General features: G+C 36.1%; 1 protein-coding gene across 2 annotated transcripts; it reads right to left on the reverse strand.

Annotated features, from left to right (window-relative positions):
* Positions 1–223: 223 nt before the first annotated feature.
* Positions 224–22,197, reverse strand: LOC131946607 (Golgi phosphoprotein 3 homolog sauron). Of its 2 annotated transcripts, XM_059307503.1 has the most exons (4): positions 22,078–22,197; positions 21,805–21,985; positions 3,010–3,256; positions 224–2,544 (listed from the first exon to the last, which is right to left on the reverse strand). In XM_059307503.1, the coding sequence occupies exons 2-4, from the start codon at positions 21,841–21,843 to the stop codon at positions 2,120–2,122; spliced, it is 711 nt and encodes a 236-aa protein (XP_059163486.1). In that variant the 5' UTR covers positions 21,844–21,985; positions 22,078–22,197; the 3' UTR covers positions 224–2,119. The 2 variants fall into 2 exon arrangements, with proteins under 2 accessions (XP_059163486.1, XP_059163485.1); XM_059307502.1 differs by having other exon boundaries at positions 21,805–22,195.
* Positions 22,198–24,021: the final 1,824 nt, after the last annotated feature.

Genomic DNA, 24,021 nt, shown 5'->3' on the forward strand with positions numbered 1-24,021 from the left:
AAGTAGCAACATATACACTAGTTACATATAGATCATGGTTTATGTTAAATTATTTAACATGATTTTCTGTGATACCAATAGCACCAGGGGGGGGGGGGGGGGTCCCAATATATATATATATATTGCTGTAGCTAATTGACATGCAAAAAAGAATGCAAGTACTTTTTTGCAAAGTGCTGAAAAAAGTAGTACGACATACAAAACAAAAACAAAGAACTAAAGATGAATTCAGCACATTTAATTTGTTGACAAAAAAAAAAACCAAAACCAGATGAAATATGTCATTTTCATATTTAAAATTAGTGTGGTAAAAGGCAGCATCATTATTTTAAATAGCAGCAATATAATTTTAACTAAAGTGTAATGCAATTTCAATTTTTTTATACATTTCCCTCTTGACCATAATAAAATACAACAATAGTTCCATGAGCAATAGTAGGCTGACAGATTATAAGATAAATTTAGCTTTTAAAAGCAAATTATCACAAGATTTAGTGGCTGATGACCAGCCATTATATGTGTGATATGATAAAAGTAGTTTTTTCCTGGTTTAATTAATTGATTTTAAAAAAGACATACTACCTATTTTCCTATTATTTTAATAAATTAAAAAAGCCCTCATTGGATGTTACACAAAATATTTACAAAGTAGATTTTTTTTAAAACCTTGAAAACAACAAAATCACAGATAATAACCATGTATTTTCCAACTGCCCAAATTTAGCAGATTAAACAATGTTGAAATTAACAAATTTAATTAATATGGTATTTCATGATCCCAGGTTGGAAATTTAATTGTTAGGGGGGTTATCCAGTTATGATTCCCACACAGAGGGGGAGGGGGGGCAGAGGGTTTCAAAAATATATTTTTTTGGAATCGTGAACTGGGAAGGAGGATCCGGGTCTATACAGACGCCGCTTAGTGATTTAATATCAAAGTACTAACATACTATCAATTTATATCCTGTATTTAAAAGTAAAATTAAGACAACAGTGTTCCTGTTTTTAATAAAATCCCAGCTCAAATAAAGTGCAATATTTATTCCTACACTGGGGTCATACATAAGTGATGTCACGAAATTTAACCATTTTTAACTTCTTCAACATCACACATTGTCACAAAAAGGCAGGACATTACACCTAAAATGTTGTTACACCTCAGCCTACCACAAAAAAAGTCAGCAATTTTATTCTAAAATATTTACTGAGCTCGGTCAACACTGTGTCTGCTTTTTTCCTTAATTTTTATAGAGATAAAAAAAAAAATGGCTACCATTGGGAAGCAATTGCTTAAATTAATGGGGAAAAAAAAAAGTATAATTTTCTGAAATCCTCGATCTAACAAAGTCATTGATGGATGAACCTAAATGAATATAGTACCTCTTTAGTAAGGCGCGAAGAAGTAAACGGAAATAGAGGTCATGAGCCAGGCCATGCGACTTGTAAATCCTATAAATAATAATTATCAAAATACATCACTGTACAAGTACAAAGAATAATACTTTAGCAACCTAGCCCCCACGTTTAAAACATACTAACATTCTACACCAGGGATAGGTTGTTGGAAGTGAATGCAGGGAAAGAGGGCTCGCTAAAATCCAAAACTTCTGTGGAGATCATAAATGGATGATCCCAAGGTACCTTAAAATGGGCAGTAACTCTATCTCAAACGCTTTTCCAGATTGATTCTAAAGATTGCAGCAATATTGGCAGAAAAAACACCTCAATCTTTATAAAGAAATCTTTATTTTTAAAAGTATTCAAAATTTCTAAATCTTACTTTGTCTTCTCAAAAAAGAAATATAATGTACTAAGTTTAGTTAATATAAATCAAAACTGAATTTTTATAATAATAATAATGGTACACTGACATTGGGACAGCAATGTACACATGAAGAAAGTGCGTTAACTGAACTGCATGTTAAATTATTTTTGAAAAATCTTAAAAGGAAAAAATATAATATTTTAAACAAAGAAAATTTATGTACACTAATAAAATGTTCATTCATTAAATGTCAATATATCAAGTATTAAAAAACCTAAAGAAAATGTTATCCCATTTGATAGAAATTAAAACATAAATCATTTGAAATAATGAAAGAAAGCAATACAAATTTAATCATTTACTCATTGAACTGATAACTGCCCACATTAGCTCATTTGTTCCTTCCTTCATACTCTCTGTATCAAAGTCAAGATCCAACAATTCTCTCACTCTTTTCATTGCAACTTCATAGTCATCATCTGACAAAGGGGCAAAAGCATTTTCCAGAACATCTGATGAATGTGCAAGGTATATCAATGACAACATGCGGCGATCCATTCTATGAGCATCATTGGTCCAACGACTCAGTACTGAGTCTTGTACTCTTTTTATTAATCTCTGTTTGACAACATTGTCTGTAAGAGGATGAGTTGTCATATCAAACAACAAAAAATTTTGTTTCTCTGTTGTGCAGACACCCTTTTCCACTAAATTTTTGGCCAAACGCTCGCGCACATTACGAAGCTGATATCGCAATTTTAGTGGATTCCAGGTTTCACCTTAAAATAGAAAAGTAGAAACTTTTAAAGATTAAAATATAAATTAATAAAAAAAATTATATTTTTCCAAGCTGCAATCCAATTGACTGATGGTCTTTTTAGTCTGTTTTTCAGTGCTTTTAACAGCTTTTCTCTCATAACATTTTTTAAAATAAAAGTTTTATTTTAGCATAAGAGTCAAGAGAATTTCTAAAAACTAATAAACTCATAAGTAGTAGATTTATGAGTTTACACTGTAAGGTAACAACTTAAAAATGTATAGTTCAATTTTTTTAAATTTCACCTTCAAAGGATCTGCACTCTGTACTTGCAGGATGATATTAAATAAAAGAACAGCCAACTAAGGCTTTATGTCACATGGTTTTTATATACCATCCATGCAAATATTAGCTACTACTAAGTGAAAAAGAAAATGAAATTAATAGTACTCAATAAAAAGATTTAATGAAATAAGTAAACTGTTACCACTTAGGTATTCTATCCAGGATTGCACTGTTTCTGGTGGTTGGGTTTCTTTTATGTGGCGCAGTGCTTCATCTAAAAGAACATCTCCAGTTGCTTGATCATTTTTACATATAACTTTGCGATTAGCCAAACTCCTCCTCCTCATGCCAGCTTTCTCCAACTCAATTCTTCCCCTTAGTGATAATTCAATCAGTATACACCCTCTCAGCCCAGATGATATGCAGTCATTCCAAAATGATGTGTATCCCTAAATTAATTATAAAACACTTATATTATTTTTATAACATTTAACCTTTTTTAAAAAGTCATTCATCCTGAGAGAAAAAGAACAAAAAGAGCCTCTCGGTAAATGAGATATATCGTGTAATATCAACAACTATAAAAATTATGTAGAATTTGAGGGCTTAAAATTTACTTTTTAGTGGTACCAAAGTTATTACTATACGAGCCCTTTTTATTATAGAAACTATTAAGTGAAAAGCTACTATAATTTGGCGACGCAGGCCAAACTGTGTTATTTACAGCGGTTTGACATACCTACTTTAAGGCCTATAAAACTATTTGAAAAATTTGCAACCATTAGAAATTTTCTAGAATTTAATCCAGAAGTGCACTTACACCACCAGAGATTATAATCACCAGTGTGGCAAAAATGAATCCAATCAGAGATTTTTAAAGCAGATATATAGCCACAACTATAAACTTTTATACAACATGACATGTATACTATACATTTTTAGAACACAAAGCCTACCAGAAGTTAATTAAGAACATTTTCTTCACAGAACATGTATACTATAGCTTTCACACTTACAGAACAGGTTACTGAACATTTTTAAAAACAAACATGACCTTTGACCTGGAGCATCTGGTAAAGTACTATAAAGTCTAAATGATAAATAATAGAAAGAGTAATCAAAAAGAAAAACACTGATATCTAGTTAGTGGGCATGCAGCTTTATTATTTTAAAGGTAAATTGTGTAGCCATGTTGCTTACAATAAGTCAACAATAAATTATCTAAAAAATTAGAGAACATGCAAGATTTTAGTGGGCCTAAGACATTACCCACCTGCTATTACCCTTACCCTCAACCAGCAGCAGAATTGCCCCTCCCCACCCTCATGGTAGCCATTTCCTCAGATTGCTGTCATTTTACAATACTTAGTAACTGTTTTGTTTTCCGTTGGTCACTCATGAGATCTTTTACATACTTTAGTGCCAAAAACAGAAATAAGGTTAGTTTTATTTTCTTATTTTCATTGCATTTATATATTTGTTTTATTTAATGTTGAGATTTTAACAGTTAAATATTCCAGGCAATAATCTTTTTGGCTAATCTTTTTATGCAAAGCTGCCAATAGCCCCAAAATGTGTTCAAGCAGGTATGTTGTGTGATAGTCCTTAATGACACTTGTAAGAACCATCTAAAAAAAACCTGTTAAAAAGAGCAGTAAAAATGTCATGAGCATCTTAACAAAAAATTAAATTATACAAATTAACATACTACTACTACAGAGTGATACTAACTTAAGCTATATCTAGATCTTTCTTTTATAAAGCAGGCTACATTAATATATTAATATAAATCTACATGGATTGTGCTGTATTACTATATAAAAATACTACCCGTCCCGGCCCTTCACAGGCCTCTGTGAAGAACCTAACTGTAAAGGACCATGACTTGTGTGTTTAGTAAGCATCATATACACAGCATTGCCCGGGTTTAGGAAATATATTACTTTTTTTATTAACCCTAAGCACTACCAACCAAAAAAAACAAAAAAAAAACATAAACACAAAAAACAAACATAACGCAGAACATAAACACAAACTTAAATGCAAACATTAACGTATAATGCTCACAGTACAGCTCGGGATGCCAAATGGCACCCTGCCAGGGCGCCGACGGAACCTCCTGATTCAACTTAGTAAATGACTATAATACACCTTATTATCCATAGTCTATTGAACTCCCTAAAGTGAATTTAGGCTCCAAAGCACTCACGGAAAGGCCTTGGGGCGCCAAATAGCACCCTGCCGGGGCACTGGGAACGCCCTGGAATCTATTTAGTGAACAAATATAGTAACCCTTTTTTTGTTTACAGCCTTATGCACTCTTTAAATAAAGGTATGCATCATAGCGCTCACAGGATAGCCCGGGGCACACATCACACCTTGCCAGGACGCCTGATTCAATTTAGTGAACAACTATAATATTCAATCTTATCATCAAATGGAAAGATAAAGATTAACATAGAGGACATTTAGGAATGGCTTTTAGACTGCTGTTGATTAAACTTAATATTTACTCATTGTCCTTTACAGATATGTTTTTCACAGAGGCCAGTGCAGGGCCTAGTTGGCTTCTAAACTGTTATTGATTAAACATAATAATTAGTAAAAAGTACATTCAGTGTATAAATTAAAAGGTAGTTTTAAAATACCCTTTTTACCAACCACATTGCACTTTATCAATCCATGCTAATTATAACATTATGTTTTATCCAACTCCAAAACAAACTAATAAAAAGTACTTATTTTGGTGATTAACAAGGAAAGTAATTGGTGCTAGTAAGCCTAAAATATTAAAATAATACATAATGAATAAGCCTTCAAAAGTTCTAGATCTATACACTAGAGTCTAGATAGTATGAAATCTAGTCTCGTGCTAGAATCTAGAGTAGATCTAGTAGATTATAGCCTAGATCTAGATAGATTTATATAAGATTTGAATCTTTAAAATAAACAATGTAGGCCTACATGGAGCTGATCAAAACTAGATTCTTGATCTAGTCGCAGCAGGTTATAAACTATAGAGTGTAAATTACACAGTAGTTATACTATTTTTATACTATTACTAAAATTAAAAAAATAATTACCTTTTAATTTTTATTAACCTTCAAAGAATAACATTTTCTTCATCTCAGCTGTTGGGATTGCTTTGAGGCTTAGATTTGTAGATATAGGCATCTAGAGCGTTAGTTCTAGATTTTATTTGAAACCTTGTCTGTGTAGTCCTCAGTCAAGCAGAGCCGGCGATTTAAATTTTACTGATTAAATTAACTTTGATAACTTGTTTACACATTGTGAAGGCCTAAAGCATACGTCACAACTTGAACAACTGCTATTTGCGAAAGCTGATAACATTACTTTATTGCCCTCCCCCAACCCCTAAAAAAAAAATACAAACAAGCTGTATCAACACGTGGGCCTATTTGGGGTAAAAATTGTATCTCCCATCCCCACAAAATAACTGGTTGACCCACACACATTTGATATTGTCTGTGACATCATTAGCCTTTAATTTCCTTCATGACACAGAATTTCGCAAATTTCGTTTTTTGAATTTGTTTTTCTCCCAAATTCAGTATCACTGGCTAACTGTGAAACAGTCTGCTAAAACAATTATTCTTAAAATAGGTGATAATATTAAACAAGACTGTGCCGCGTGTGATCTTAGTCCTTAAATAATGTATATTTAGGTCTGCCTATAGACTACATTGAGAGTTTACTGCAAATTCAAATAAGCCTGCAAAAATTATGTGTAGCCTAAACTAAATATCATAACAATCCTGAAATGTCATTCCAATGTTGAGTAACTCTAAACTAGCATAGCAGTAGATGTACTATGAACGCTTTCACTATATCTGGAAAACAGATCAATGGTAAAAAGGCTCCGGAGTCTTAATACTAAAAACAATTTCTAGAATCATATAGACTATCCAATTGTTTTGTTTCTAATTTCAAAACCGGCCATTTTTAAACTCGAATTTTGCTAACTCATGTAACTCGGAAAGGGTGACTAGTGATTTTTGTAATTTGCCGATATATTCACTCATAGGCGATCATTTTAATGCGATAGGCCTCTTTTTATTTTATAGGCCTGATAAATTGTATTTGATTGGCTAACTTTTCTGGTTGACAAAACTACGTGAGCGAGATGTCTGTCACACGTACTGCGGTTGATGCTGTTTAGAATGCATTTCTCGCGATCTTGGTCAATTTTAATGCTATTGCAGTGTTAAAAAATAAATCAAATACATACAAATATTAACAATATTTTAAACTGAGCATGGACAAAGCTTTGTGAATAACACACCGGTCTCAAGTCCAGTGAGAGAGAAGGGTTAGATTCATTTTACAATGACATTGCTATCTTTTTTAATTGCCCTGCACTAATTAATCAAAACTGAATAAAACATGCATATGAATATCTTTAAAAAGTTGAGATCTACACTATGTTCTTAAACATTTAAAAAGTGATTATTTTTTAATCATTCATTAGCCCCTAAATTAAAAAAATAGTAAATAGGTTACATAACCAAGCTACAAGTATCCTTTTGATTATGTTTTATTGACCCATACCGTCACTCCCCCCTCCCTCACATGATCTTTACGAACATCCAAGGTCGCTATCTCAACTTTGTTGATCAGATCTAAGAATGGTTGTCACGCAAAAAGCTGTCCCAGCTAAGCTGTCAAGTCCAATAATTAAAATCCTGTATTTTAGCCCCAAATGAGCTTAGTGATAGATCTCTAGTTTTCATTGGTATTGTTTAAATTAAATAATAATTAAAATTTAATGAGTATCGCTATTTTATGTGCAGGTTTTTTTTTATGTAGGCTGTAGGCATATTGGGAAAATCTCCTTGAATATTATATAATTACGAGAAAAATGGCCCGTTGAGGAAGGATACACCGGGCGCTAGCTTGATAGTGCTGTCTCTTTTCTCTAAACTAAAACCAACCCACCCCCCCCCACACACACCACCCCCACCCCACCCCACCCCACCCCCCACCCCCACCCCCCACCCCCCACACACACCACCCCCCTCCACACACCGCCCCCCCCCCCCACACACACCACCCCCCCCACCCCTCCACCCCCCCCCCCCCCCAAAAAAAAACATGCCTACCGTCCCATTCAACGAAATATAATTATATACTTTTTCCAGTGTCCGCCCCTTCCCCGAAAATTCTACCCCCGCCCCCGAAAATTTCAAGTACCCCCCACCCCTCTCTGGGGAGGAAAAAGTCTAAACTAAAACCACCCCACCCCCCACACACACCACCCCCCACCCCCCACACACACCACCCCCCCCACCCCCCCCCCCCCCCCCAAAAAAAAACATGTCTACCGTCCCATTCAACGAAATATAATTATATACTTTTTCCAGTGTCCGCCACCTCCCCGAGGGGGGGGGGTGGGGGGGCTCAGACGTTCTTACGCGGGGGGTGGGGCTTCGCCCCTACCCGAAGAATTGTATGCAAGAAACTCTTCACGCAAACCATTAAGATTAGACAACATTTCCTTTTTATTCAATGTTAACGCGAAAATCAATGACGTCATATAACTTTGAGCACTCTCTGGGTTTGAGATTATTTTCTACTCTGTGCGCTAAATGTGTCGACGTCATATTTCGTTTTTCGAATTACTGTGCATGTTTTTAAATTGCTTGTGTTTTCTCTAGAGCGTTCTTGTCAGACAGAGCGTTCTTGTCAGATACACAGACAGCGAAACTATTAGTATTAATACTTCTTCTTTGTTCTTAATTTTAGTGTTGGACAATATTCCCTCTAAGGTGGAAAAGCTAGTGTGCAAAATGTATTTTGTATGCGCGCTGTTCTAAAATTCTTATACAATGATATATTTATTTTGCAAAATCACTGCGCGGCAACTCAAAACTAGTGCGCGGCCGCGCAACTGCGCAGCTTAGAGGGAACATTGGTGTTGGAAGGGATCCTCCCCTCCAACACAATTAAGGATACGTGTCAACTGATTATGCGCCATTGAGGCCATTGACTCTGCTTTCAGCTTGCTTTTCTTTTTGGATTTGCTTCCATAGCCTTTATCCAACCAAGAACAAACTACAAGGCAGCAGTTGTTTGATTTTGGAGTAGTCTCTCCTAGAAGAGTGGATGTCCCCAGCTAACGAGCCTCATCTGCCCGAGGGTTCGAACTCAAGACTTTTCGGTTTAGCAACCATGAGCTTTACCGACTCGACCACGCCGACCGCTTATAATTATACAATATACAAAGATTTATGGAAAATTATAACCCATTTCTAAATATACAAAAATTATCATTCTAGGCCAAGTAGTTTTTTTTATATACAAATTTTCAAAGTTATGTGTTTAAATTATTATGTTTCATTGTAAATTGCATTCAAGAGTTGTGACTGACTTTATACTTGCATACCAATGTTGCTACATTTCTAGAAAAAAAAACTTCGCTATAGGGTCTAAGTTAATAGGGGAACCTACTCACTTATTGCGAAGTTTTTTTTCTAACCATGAATAGTATACATGTCGCAAGTGTAAACGCGGTATTAGAATGCCAGAAAAAAATAGCAATATTTGTGGTTGTAAATAATGAGAGGATTTCTAGTGGAGCACCAACAGGGAAAACGGCCCAACTAACTCTAGATTAATATCTAATTGAGATATTTACTATGTTTAATTACACTGTTATTGTTTCCAAAATCTAACCAGAAGATGAGGTACCCACTCGACATTTCTATCCGCTATTTTTACTATCATTACGTCATTGTTATGCTAGTTGTCAGATAGAAACAATTTTTGTTTTTTGCGTAATGAACTGTTAAGCCTAGTATTTTTTTAATAATTTAATTGTAGCGTTTGCAGAAAAAGTAATATTATGGCCATTTTAATTGTATTAGTAATTTTTTTAGTATATCGATTTTTTTCTTCACTGTGAGATGACAGTAACTGCATTGAATTTAATTCGTGACCAGTGGTTAACCTTATCAACGTTGCATAGCCTACTTATCTATATAATTTGTATGAAATGTTGTATAGTATTTCTAACGATGCTCGTTCAGTGGCCTTTTTCAGAGCTAGGCCTAATTACAGGCGATTTTTAGACTTAATTGATCGGACGTTAGCCTTTGTCATTGCTGCGTAATTTAAACAATGCTCGTTCAACTGCCTTTTTTTTTGGTGCTATAATCTGTTTACGGGCCTTTTTATCGTAATTTTTTTAGCTATGCCTAGATCTATTTTAAAATTATTTTATTCGTCTGTTAAAATTACAATTGGTATAAGTACAGGATGGAGAGAGCTTGTATGGTGGTTTTTTTTCTTGACAGATTTTATCAAGATAGATCTAGTTCAAGTTGAAGTTGAATATTGAAATTGAATATTTAAATTACTTTACCTTACTACATTAAACTACATTTGCTTTATCTTTTTAGAGTTTAAAATTAACGAGTGCCTTTTGTGTAGACAAAGAAAATTAAGTTAAGTTTTAAAATTAGTCTTAGCTTTGTATCCGTTTGGCTCTACTCAGTTATAATTTTAAAATGTATTAACTGGTTTAGGCCGCATTTGCGTGGTTCAATTTGCGTTGCGCTAAATCTTTACCCTAGGTAGCACGCGATCTAAAAAATAGATCAGGACGATAGTCCTAGATCTAGCTAAATCAAACTGCTCTTTAGTATCATGCATGCTATCTAGCATGCATGATAGTAAATCTAAGTCTATATTATTAAGCCTATAGGAACTTAAAAATAAATGACCAGAAGTAGCGAATTAGGTCTGTTTTTCAATTTGCTTGGGGGGGGGGGGGGGCTGTGTCATCTGGTGCTAGGGCCTTGTAGTGGCTTGGCAGCTTGCGTACCCTGACAACCCCCAGAGCTATACCAGCAGGAGTGTTAACTCCTGGCAGGTTCAACCAAGCTGGGAAGGTCTGCGCGGGTATGGGTTAGGCAAAAACTAGCACCCTGGTCCTCCAGGTTGGGGGTTGAGCATAAGGTCAGCAACTTTATCTCGTAAAACAATTATTGCTACAGAAACGCAGACAGAGAGAAACAAAGACAGCTCGGACCAGGGGAAAAATGGATCTCCTGATGGAGAATTTATTATGATGCCGGGTGGTGAAAGCCAATATGTATTGGAAACTACCAGGTCGACCACCATTATTTCCACCAGGTCCACCATCAATATTGGATCTTGGAATGTCCGCATGATGTTCGAAGCTGGAAAAGCAACCCAAGTAGCAGCAGAAATGAGACACTATAAAATTGCTATCCTGGGTGTCAGCGAATCAAGGTGGACTAGCTCAGGACAAAAAAGGCTGATAACAGGAGAGCTACTGCTGTACTCAGGTGATGAGGATGAAAATGCACCACATACTCAAGGAGTTGCACTCATGCTATCAAACCAAGCACAAAGGGCTCTCATTTGATGGGAGGCACACTGCCCGCGGATCAGCTACCTTTAAAACTAAAATAAGACGAATAAAAATTGACATAATACAGGCCTACGCCCCAACAAATGACAGCAAAGAGGAGGACAAAGACGAATTCTACAACAGGCTAATGACCATTATCCAGAACTACCCAAGAAGAAACATCCTTATACTCATGGGCGACTTCAATGCTAAGATTGGAAGCGATAACAGAGGATATGAAGAATGTATGGGACAGCAGGGTTTAGGTGAGATGAACGAAAACGTAGAAAGATTTGCTGACTTGTGTGCCACAAATAATTTAGTCATTGGAGGTAGTCTCTTTCATCACAACAGGATACATAAAGCTACTTGGGTATCACCAGACCTATCTACAGAAAACCAGATAGACCATATATGTATCATAAAAAAGTTCAGATCACTTTAGGATGTACACGTCAAGAGAGGAGCTGATGTTGCTTCAGACCATCACCTACTGGTAGCTAAAGTAAAACTCAACCTGAAGAAAAACATGTCGGACAACAAAAGGAAATACAGATACAACACAGGCCTGCTAAAGGACCCATCTAAACTCAATGAATTTAAACTTCATATGTCCAATAGGTTTCAGGTACTACAAGAACTAATAGAAGAAGAGACGATAGAGGAAACATGGAAAAAAACTAAAAGCATATTAACATCAACTTGCGAAGAAGTGCTAGGCCCTATCAAAAGACAAGTGAAGGAATGGATATCAGCAAATACCATGAAAATTATGAAGAGAGAAAAAGAAAGAAGGCAACATTAAACAACAGCCGCACACGGGCTACTAAATTAAAAGCACTGGAAGAATACACCGAAACGAACAAAAATGTCAAGAAACACATCAGGAAAGACAAACGGAGTCATTTGGAACTGCTGGCAAGAGAAGCGGAAGAAGCACTGTACCATGGTAATATTAGGGATGTGTACAATACAATTAAGAAGATATCTGGTAAGTACAGTAAGCCAGAGAGGCCAGTGAAAACCAAAGATGGAAAGATAATACCTGATGCGGAAGGACAGATGAAGAGATGGGCAGAACATTTTGAAGAACTACTGAATAGACCAACACCAGAGTGCACGCAAGACATACCACCAGCTGAAAGTGACCTCCCTATAGACTGCAACCCACCTTCAAAAGAAGAGATACATAAAGCTATAAAGTAGCTGAAAAATTGGAAGGCTCCTGGAATAGATGGTATACTGGCAGAAGCACTGACAGCAGATATAGAAACTAGCACCACACTACTATACACACTCTTCAAGAAAATCTGGGAAGATGAACAAATACCAGAGGAGTGGAAGGAGGGACTACTCAGAAAGCTTCCAAAGAAAGGCGATCTTAGTGCATGCTATAGAGGGATAACACTTTTGTCCATACCAGGCAAAGTCTTCAACAGAATATTATTAAACAGAATGAAGGAAGCGATAGATCCCCAGCTTTGAGATCAACAGGCGGGCTTTAGGAAGGAAAGGTCATGCATAGACCAAATTGCTACCCTGCGCATCATCATTGAACAGACCCAAGAGTGGAACTCATCTCTCTAGATTAATTTCATAGACTATGAGAAGGCCTTTGATAGCCTGGAAAGGCAGTAAGTGTGGAAATTGTTGAGACACTACGGGGTGCCACAGAAAATAGTCAACATTATTATGTCTTCATATGAAGGTCTCAAATGTAGAGTAGTGCATGGCCAACAGACTACAGAGGCTTTCCCAGTATGGACTGGAGTAAGGCAGGGTTGCCTACTTTCACCATTCCTGTTCCTGCTGGCCATAGACTGGGTTATGAAGATGTCAACAGAGAAAACGCGAAACGGTATACACGTGGACACTGTGGAGCCAGCTGGATGACCTGGACTTTGCTGACGGCCTGGCCCTTCTTTCTCACACACAACAGCAAATGCAGAATAAAACCAACAGGGTTGCTAAATTTTCTACATGCCTGGGCCTGAACATCCACAGAGGGAAAAGTAAAGTTCTCAAAGTCAATGCATCAAACAGCAACCCTATAACACTGGCAGAAGAAGCCCTAGAAGAAGTGGATAGATTCACCTACCTTGGAAGTTTTGTTGATAAGCAGGGTGGGACAGAAGCAGACATAAAAATAAGGACGGACAAGGCAAGAGCAGTCTTCAACCAACTAAAAAATGTTTGGGGTTCTGGAGATTTAACCCTTGGAATAAAAATCCGGATCTTCATCACACTAGTAAAACCTGTTTTACTCTATGGAGCCGAGACATGGAAAATAACTGCTATAAATAAGAAGAAAATACAATCATTTATAAACACATGCCTCAGAAAGATCCTACAAATTCGCTGGCTTAAAACCACCAGAAATGATGTTCTATAGCAGTTGAAGTAGAGATCCTCCAGAGAAAATGGAAATGGATTGGGCACACACTCAGGAAACCTGTATCCAGCACAACAAGACAGGCCCTCACCTGGAATCCACAAGGCAGGAGGAGGAGAGGCAGACCAAGAAAGACCTGGAGACGTGACCTGGAAGAAGACACCAAGAAGATTGGATACACCTGGGGACAGTTGGAGTTGGAGAGACTAGCCCAGGACAGAGACGTCTGGAAAGCTCTTGTCAGTGGCCTATGTCCCAATAGGGACGACACGCAAACGTAACGTAACTATAGGCCTGCTGAAATAACAGTGACCCCGCCAACCTAAGTGTGATCTTTACCCATGTGACATTAAACTTGCAATCACGTAAGTGACGATGTTTGGATATTTTATTTTTAAAAAATCATGCGTCACGTTTTCAATATGAAAAAAAAAATGAAATGTAAAAAAGACACTAATGCAGGTAGTGCTAACCCCGGGTTCGAACTCGGAGATCAACGTCTATGAACTTCAGCTGCCACACTGTTGACTCAATATAATGAGAATTGAGTGTAAAATGTATTTGTTTTTAAAAGCTTTTATTTAACTCACTTCCTCGTCAGTCTGTCGTCAGTCTGTCTAGATCAAAACGCCTGAGCAAAATTGCAGGCACATCTAACTGACAGATACGGTTCGTAGTTGGTATGTGGGTCAAGGCATGAAGACAATGCAACATGACATTCAATTTGACTTAATTGGTTGCCTAATTAATTTTTTATGAATTAATTGAAATTTTGTCCAAATTAGTAGGCTGTCTCATCAAACTACTCTGCCCTATTATACACGCGTCATCACGTTCAATAGGTGCGCAATGGTTTTTAGTCATGTAACTCGATTCAATAGAATATTGTAAATAAAACATGTAAAGTACTGAAAAAAATTCATAAAAAACGTTTTAATAACAAGCTTTTATGTAATAATGCACTATAAGGTGTCCAAAAGATACCAAAGTGACCGCTTTTTTTTATAGTTATTTAAATAGTTGTGTATAATTTATTTTCTAATTTTTAGTGCATTATTACATAAAAACTTGTTATTAAAACGTTTTTTTATGAATTTTTTTTTTATAGACTAGATTTTCTCACTAAATCTAAAATTTACTCAATTTACAATTTAAACACGATCACTGAGTAATAGACATCCATATTTAATCCATTAGGCACTAATTTTGAGGTTTTTAGTTCGTTTTTACCAAAGTTTATTAATTTAAAATTTATTGTCCCTCACAGCTATGTTACGACACATCCCTCCATAACAACCACCCTTGTGTTTTTTTTGTACTTGTACAATAAAAAAGGGGTGTTCGATAACTTTTTTGGCCTTACATGGGAGCTAATGGCAACACAAAAATATTAGAATTTAGAGCCTAAAAGGGGCTGGTTGTGGGAAAGGGTCAAAATAAGGTCAAGAATGCAGTGGTCAGTGAAAGAGGGGGGGGGGGGAAATGATGTGACTTGGCTGGCTTAGCAGCGAACTGCGCGAGCCACAACAGATCGACAGTGGTTGAATGGGATGAGCTTTGGGAGTGTGGGAAAAAGGTTTTAACTATTAAAATAACCTCACAAACAATCAGTAAAACAATATAAATGCATATAATATATGTTTTTATTCAATCAATTGACCTTAAATTATTCTAAATGAACAAAATGTGCTATTCCATGACTGGTAAAGGTGTTCGAACACATGTAAAATTTTGAAAACAGGGCAAAAAAATGTTCGCGCACATGTAAGTCACTAAAACAAGAATAGTTCTAGGCGTATGAATACAAAATGACACACACATTATTAAAGTAGAATGGTTGCGGAGTGTTGTGATACTTTTTTTTTGTTTTCTATGTTAAGCGGTTACTGAATGAGACCGCATGGAAGTTGGAAGTTCCACAGCAGTAAATTACTCTATAGTTTGTTGTTATAACGTGAAAACCCGGCCATTTTGCTTGTGGTAAACATTTTTTAAAGTAATTCGTAGAAGGTCACTGGAAATTGGCAGAAAAATTGTCGGTTGTCATGCGACCAGTTCGGACGCCATATATTGTTGTTACTTAGCAACCGACCACACCTCCAAGTTAGCAAGCAATACTGTTATAGACTATCATAACTATCATATTATTTTAAGCGTGAGTATTAAAAATTAGAATTTCAAAAACAAATATGTTTCATGGTCATGTGATTTATGCAAGTTCAATATTTATAAAATGGTATGAATAACATCTAGAGCAGAATTTGTAATGTAGGCCTATATTTTCCTTTACCAATTAAAAAACTAGCTAGATCTAGGTTTATTATTAACAATTTAATTTTTCTCCAGTGAGTAAAATAAACCTATGTTGACACAATTACCATGGCAGCATTTTAAAACTTGTGTACCCAAGTTCATGAGGTCCTGTATGCCCACTGGGAGGCAAAATGTGGTTTTTGGCTTTCATGTTTACATTTTGGATAATTTTTTTAACGAAGTGACCTATGGCTAGGGCTAGGACTAGAATTAGGGTTAGGGATTGGACAGGGGTGCCACTCATTTTGTAAGTGAATCCTGAAAATGAATCCCACAATTTTACTAATCCTGAAACTAAAATTTGAAATTTTTGAAACTCTGAAACTTGATTTCTGACGGAATTTCAAAATAAAATGGACTATTATTTCATTATTTTATGAGACATTTGATTCATATTATGTTCAATTTACATTCCTTTAAAATTGATTTATAAAATAAAACCTCCAAATAAAAATCTTTAAAGGATTGTGCATACAACAAAATTAGTTTACAATGTTAGTCCCATCTCTAGGCCTACTCCATAATGTGCTATTGTAGAACTCCCCTTCCTCACATATTGTCACAAAAAGCCAGACCCCGCCCTCTAAAATGACGTCACACCTCAGCCTACAACCCCCCCCCCCCCCTAAAAATTGCAGTCGAATTTTTCTTAAAATAAGATATTTTTCCAAAATCTTGTCTGACCTCTGTCAACATAGAGTATTTTAATCAATTCGTATAACACTTTATTGAAACAATATTCTAAAACGTGAAATAACGGCTAAAATTTGTTTTCTAACATAGGTTTTTGATAATGCTAAAGTGTCATGTCACATTATCTGAATCCCTCTCATCACAAAATTACGGACCCCCCCTCCGAGTGTGACGTCATTTATGGATGACCCCAATGTCCCCACCTTTGATATACATGATGACGTAAAGAAATATCGTGGAAGTTTTAATAAGATATTTTTCCAAAATCTTGTCTGACCTCTGTCAACATAGAGTATTTTAATCAATTCGTATAACACTTTATTGAAACAATATTCTAAAACGTGAAATAACGGCTAAAATTTGTTTTCTAACATAGGTTTTTGATAATGCTAAAGTGTCATGTCACATCATCTGAATCCCTCTCATCACAAAATTACGGACCCCCCCTCCGAGTGTGACGTCATTTATGGATGACCCCAATGTCCCCACCTTTGATATACATGATGACGTAAAGAAATATCGTGGAAGTTTTAAGTTCATATCGCGGAATAATAGAATTAAGTTTATTTTAAAAATAATTTTAGAAGTAACTATGCTAGTAATACTCATGTCAGAGATGTAGCCGCCCACCAAAGTGAAAAGTGGATTTTTTTTAAAAGTGGTTGGGAGGGGGCAAAGATAGTGGCTATTTTCTCAAACATGGAACGTCAAGGTTTTTTTTTAAACATTTCAATGACATTTTACCAAAGTAAAAAAAAATAACGACAATTAGATGTAGACCCTGCTAGATCGTGTAACTAAATTATAGCAGGCCTACATATTTTGTTTAATGACGATGCAGATCTAGTTGTTTTTTTTCTTAAAACTAGAAGTAGGCCCTTATTAAAAATAACCACGTTAAAATTAAACAGCGCTTGTAGAACTGCCTTGACCGTGAGACACGACTGTGCTTGCGTGATCTCGTGACGTAGGTCTTACGGTCAGCGCGACCTTGCAGAAGCGGGTAAGAGGTGGTAAAAAGTGACGGTAAAGCTGAGTGAAAACAGCATTTCTATTTCATACATAAAATAGTCCTTCAAATAGTTTTTTCTTTTCTTTTGGTAATACCAATATTAAAAAAAATGTTTTTTTTTAGATCGGAGCAAAATCTTTCGTTTTTTTTTTAACAAAAAAGACGATCGGCGATGCTAGTGAGCTAGATCTAGTAATGGTAGGATTTAGTTGATTTTATTACACAGCCTAGCGGTATCACATTGATGACATCACGTAATTAATGTGAAATTTACCCCCAACCCATATCGTCATAAATGACCAGACAGCCACACCACAAACGACATCAAAAAGTTCCGTCTACAGCCTCACCCATCTGATACAGCCGATTTGTATTTGGTCCATGGCGTACGCGTGAGATTGTCAGTGACGTCATTTACTATTCGTTTTTTTTTTCGGAAAGGGTCATTAGCCGAAGTGTTGGCGATAAAAACGATTTTTACAATGCCAAAATTTTCAAGCTTAAAACAATCTTAATTTTTTTTAAACTGCAAACTCGGAAATTTTCAAACTCAAATCTTGCGAATCCGGAAAGGGAAAAAAATATGATGCTCGAATCAGGAAATCCGGGATATCCCGGAGAAGTGGCACCCCTGGGATTGGATTAGGGCTATGGTTAGGGCTAGGGATTGGATTAGGGCTAGGATTGGTGTTAGGGTTCTGCGGTTGTAAACACATGCATTGAAAACATCGCCGCAATGTAAAGTCGTAGTTTCTCTCCATTGCGCATGCGTATCTTTTTCCGGCTAGCATCGGTTATTTTAAATCCTTTTTTTCTCGGCATCTGAGTAAGCTAGATAATTAAATGTTGCCTCTAATAATCTGTTAAAGGGTATGGCTTGTCATGGTTTATGTGAAATAACAGAATATTTGATTTTAAAATTTCATAATTCAAGCTAATTTGTAGAATGTAGTCTGGCTCACTGCTGACCCTGAAACGTCACTCGTCGTTTTTTTTAGGGGTCCTATACACGACAAATGAAAAAACTGCTAATATCGCAAATTCTCATTATTATTTTAATGCAATATGCTAAATAAATGGACGTCATGCCTGAAAATAACCGAAAAAAATCACCAGATATGTGGTTTTAATTAATACACGCATTTCTTGTCAAGTACTCTTGGGAAAAACTGAATTGCCGCTTCAAACGGCCCGGTACACGGTCGAAACCCACAGTACAAAAGTAGTAATATATAATTGAAATATTTATAATGAGTAATTACAGTTATGTTGATTCGCCTTTTTTATATCGAATTTCCATATGAGGTACCCATGCAGACATTTCTGTCTGCTATTTTTAGTATCGTGACGTCATTGCTACGCTAGTTGCCAGACTGAAACAACTAGTTTTTGTTTTTTGCGGAATGAACTGTTAAGTCTAGTATTTTAATTATAATTCAATTGTAGCGTGTGCAGAAAAAGTAATTTTATTAGTATATTGATTTTTTCTTTACTGTGGACCGACATTGAATTTAATTCGTGACCGGTATTTTACCTCGTCAACGCTGCGTAGCCTATTCGTCTATATAATTTGTATGAAGCGTTTTATAGTATTTCTAACGATGCTCGTTCAGTGGCCTTTTTCAGAGCTAGGCCTAATAACGGGCTATTTTTAGACTTAATTGATCGGCCGTTAGCCTTTTTCATTGCTGCGTATTTTTAAAAAATGCTCGTTCAGCTGCCTTTTTTTTTTGGCGCTAGATAATCTGTTTACGGGCATTTTAAGCATTTATTTATTTTTTTAAGCTAGACGTAGATCTAGTTTAAAAAATATTTTTTTTATATAGCTGGCTGTCTAGCATGCCTGATATGTGAACTTTAAAAAAAATGACCAGAAGTAGGGAAGTAGGTCTGTTTTTCAGAGAGAAGTGAAGACACTGACCATCTCGTGTACACGTGTTCATTCTATGACGTGTACTATAGACCTGCTGAACTCACAGTGACCCCGCGACCGTGGTGGGATTTTTCACCCACAGGATAGTAAACATAAGCAAGCAATCACGCGAGTGACGATGTTTGGAAGATTTTATTTAAAAAAAAAAATCACACGTCATGTTTTCAAGATGAAAAAAAATTTAATGTAAAAAAAAATATACACTAATACCGTGTATGAACCTCAGCTGCCACACTGTTGACTCAATATAATGTGAATTGAGTGTAAAATGTATTTGTATTTATTAACTATCATATCCATTTTTATCATATTATTTTAAGCATATTCAAAATTAGAATTTGAAATAAAAATATGTATTATGGTCATTTAATTTATGCAGGTGTTCATTATTTCATAAAATGGTATGAATAACATGTAGAGTAGAATTTGTAATGCATATTTTCCTTTACCAATTCAATAAATAATTAGATCTAGATCTAGTTTTATTATCAACCAGTTATTTTTTGTTATTTTCTGGTGAGTAAATAACCTAAGCTGACACAATTACCATGGCAGGAATTAAAAGCTTGTGTACACAAGTCCACGACGTCATGTTATGCTGGTCGAGGGGCAAGAACGTGGTTTTGGCTTTCATGTTCTATTCTAGGATAATTTTAAAGGACGATACTAGCCGGAATAAGATATGCAAGTTTTTACAACCGCAGAACCCTAACACCAACCCTAATCCTATCCGTAACCCTAATCCTATCCCTAAACCTAGCCCTAATCCTATCCCTAATCCTACCCCTCTCATTCTAGCCCTAACCCTAGGTCACTGCGCATGCGCAGAGCTATCTTTTGCCGACTAAGTGGAGACGTTGGGGAGAAAAATCTTCTTCCGAGTAGTCACTTCGAATTTTAAAATTCTCTCTTTTCTCGTCAACCGAGTAAGCTAGATATTTAAAATATGTGGTGTCAAATGTTCTCTTAAAGGGTAATGAACTTAATGGTATATTTGAAATAACAGAATATTTTTAAAAATCCATAATTAAACCTAGATCTACTATGTAACTATAAAAGTAGGCCTAGCAGCTAGATTTCTAGATTCTACCTAGAGTGAAGTTCCACAACCGGTCACACATAGCGAACTCCCGACTTTCATCGGGCGCTATTTTGTAACCGTTAAACACAGAAACAAACCCAAAGTACTATATTATTCCTCTGCCTTTCTACTCTTAATATGTATCAATCATTTTATATTCCTACGCATTGAATTTGAGATATTCATGTTTTAGTGACGTGCTACTTGCGATATTTTTTTCCCCTCTTTTTTTTCCCCTGCGGCCATCTGAACCGGCTTGCGTAACGATCGTGTTTTATACGTTTTAATCCTAGTTTAATAAATAAAATAAATATTTTACACTTTTAAACGTGTTGTTAATTGTATTATTAATTAATAGATTTCAAAACCAAATTAAAAACATGTTAATTAAATTAATTAACGACATTAAAAGTTGACCCAGTGATGACTCAAGGGACGCAACTATAATAATCATAACAAAGGGACATAACAACCACTGACAAGACATAATGTAACATTTGCTTAGATATGCTTGTATGTAGCGACACAAACTAGATTTAGAAGAAGTAGATGATCGAAATAATTTAAAACAGCAGAAAAAATAGAAATTATACAGATTCTAGGCTTAGCTTGAAATGTAGAGCATCTAGAACTAGGCTAGTCTAGCTCAAGTCGTTGGTTACGCAGCGCGGTGAAACCACCCAAATCGACGCCCAAGCTGCGGCCACCCCTATTCACATCAGGTTGCTTTATTAGCCTTATCTATCGTATGTAGTGTCCCGCACATATTGTAGAAGCTATTTATAGTTTACCTAGTTATAAAAAGCTTTGATTGGTTGGTTTATTCATCTCATCCAGGACCTAGTGTTTTTCATACGGGGGAACTAGAATCGCCTACGACGTCATACCTCGAAACTTTAAAAACTCAACTTCCAGAAGGAGAAAAACAAAAGAATTTGACCTGGATATATTTAGAAATGGACAGGTTTACAGCAGATATCGGTAGTTTCGTATAAAACATCAAAACAAATATTGTACGAAGCGATAAACAGGCGATGGCCGCACCCGGGTTTTAACCGCGCGTGGAACTTGACTCTAGATTCTAGATCTAGACTAGATCTAACTAAGACTTACTAAGTTGAGTATTTTGTTGTTAAAATCAACATGTGTAGGCCTAAAGTCTAAACAATTAAAATTACCTCTCGATCTTTAAGACCAAGCAGTAAAACTTCCTCCATTAAAGTTAGTCGAGTTTCTTTTGAGTCGAGATCCTCTTCCCCTGAATTTATTTTTTCATCTTTTTCGTCCACCTCTGCATTATCGGATGAGTTGTTTGTCACACTGACAGCAGCACTTCGTCTCTGAATGAGTCCGCTCGTTCTAGAATATGCACCAGACATTTCACTGTTAACTAAATTTAATATATATATTACTATTAGTGTCCAAATATACGTAACTTCGAATCAAGAAACCTTATATTTTCTCGAGTCTAGTGCGTTTTTATTGAAGGTTTAGACTCTATATACAATAACAACAAATAAGCATCCAAAATGGCCGTCGAATACATGGATCTACGTCAGTCTAAACGAGGTTTTGCGAGAATGACGTTCATTGGTTCTAGATATAGATAATTTTTAGCGCAATTTCCATACTGGACATTTTGTTGGCGTAATTTCCATACTGGACAATTGTGATTATTAACTCGTCAAGGATGGATGGTTGTGTGTCCGCAACAATATCGAGGACTAGTTCCAAAAGCAAAAATGTTAAGCAAGTTCCGAGGTTGATTGTGGGCCAAAAAAATTCCCGGAATTCCTTCCTGGATTTCCCGGAAAAGCCAAAAAACCTCTAAAAAATGCAGTTTTTGGCCCATATCTCGGCAACAGGGGGGGGGGGGGGAGGGGGAAGTTACATTAACTAAACGTTGCAAGAAATGCCTGAGGTAAACGGTTTTTTTAAAGAATCGTAATAAATTATATGTTAATCCATATATATATATATATATATATATATATATATATATATATATATATATATATATATATATATATATATATATATATATTAAGCTGATTTAATGTTTTAATAGTCCTGAAGTTTTCGTTCTGCCTCCTCTCGTGTGATACTGATCCATGCATAGCAATGTTTATGATAGTTTCCAATAATAGTAATATAACTTTTACTTCGGCGCCCCACGTTTTTGATCGCTTATAGTAGAGTGATCGCTTGCATTATTGTGATGTATAGCATTTATTTTCTACTTTTTAGTTCAATCAGAAAACGTGGGTTTTTTTTTTAACTTTTTAAATGATTATTATTTTCTACTTTTTAGTCTTTGTCTGTTTGTTTGCATTAAAATCTTGCTATCAATTTTATCTTTTCACATTTTTTTGGGTAAACGAAGACAACTCGTAAAAAGATGCCGCTATTTAGTTGATTTATTTTCTACTTTTCAGTAATTCATAATTTGTGAATTCGACAGTACCAATGCTGCCACTGAAAATATTTGCTTTAAAACACTAACCCCCCTCCTTTCCCCTAACCGACCCTACACCCCCCCCCCCCCCCGGTGAAAGCAGCCTCCTCTTAGTTACCTCCTGTAAGTTTAAAGTCGGTTCAAACTAAATTATCTGCCCCTAATAGCCGTCACTAAACCTGGCTGTACGGTTTGTAAACATTAACGTGACCACAGCTCAGCAGACCATGTGGGGGTGGGGTAGGGTGGTAGTGGTAGTGATAGAGAGAAAGAGAGGGGACTGTAAGGAGGCGCTTGCAGCTTGTCTTCTAACGGCTCGCAGAGGAGAATTATATATATAGATTATATAGCGGTCTAAAATGCTCAATAAAATGTTTCCATGGATCAATTTAGTAATAATAACAATTGAATATTCAATTGTCATCCAAAACAAAGCTTCCCTGAAAATTTCAGCGCGCTAGCTAACTGGGAAGTGCCAGAAATTTCGATCGCAAGATTTGATTGGAAAGGCAAACAGAGACGAAAGCAAGTGAAAGAAAACGTGGGGAAAATGTGTGATCCGAACTGTAAGACCAATGTTTTAGTTACATGTAGGCTATTATTTAAAACAAGACGACCCGCGGCGTAGCATACGCCGCTATTTAATTGTTTTATTTTCTACTTTTCAGTAATTCATAATTTGTGAATTCGACACCGCCAATGCTGCCACTGAAAATGTTTGCTTTAAAACACTATCAGTAGCTCGTTAGGGACGATAACCCCCCCCCCCCCCTTTCCCCCAACCCCTAACCCATCCCCGTGAAAGCAGCCCCCCCCCCCTCTTAGTTACCTCCCCTGAGTTTAAAATTGTTTCAAACTAATATATCTGCCCCTAATAGCCGTGACTAATTGGACCCGGCTCTACGATTGTAAACATTTGATGTGAACCACAGCTCACCAG

The sequence above is a fragment of the Physella acuta genome, unplaced genomic scaffold (assembly GCF_028476545.2).
Source record: "Physella acuta isolate Inbredline_101_S28 unplaced genomic scaffold, ASM2847654v3 ptg000565l, whole genome shotgun sequence".
In the NCBI taxonomy this organism is placed as follows: Eukaryota; Metazoa; Mollusca; class Gastropoda; family Physidae; genus Physella; species Physella acuta.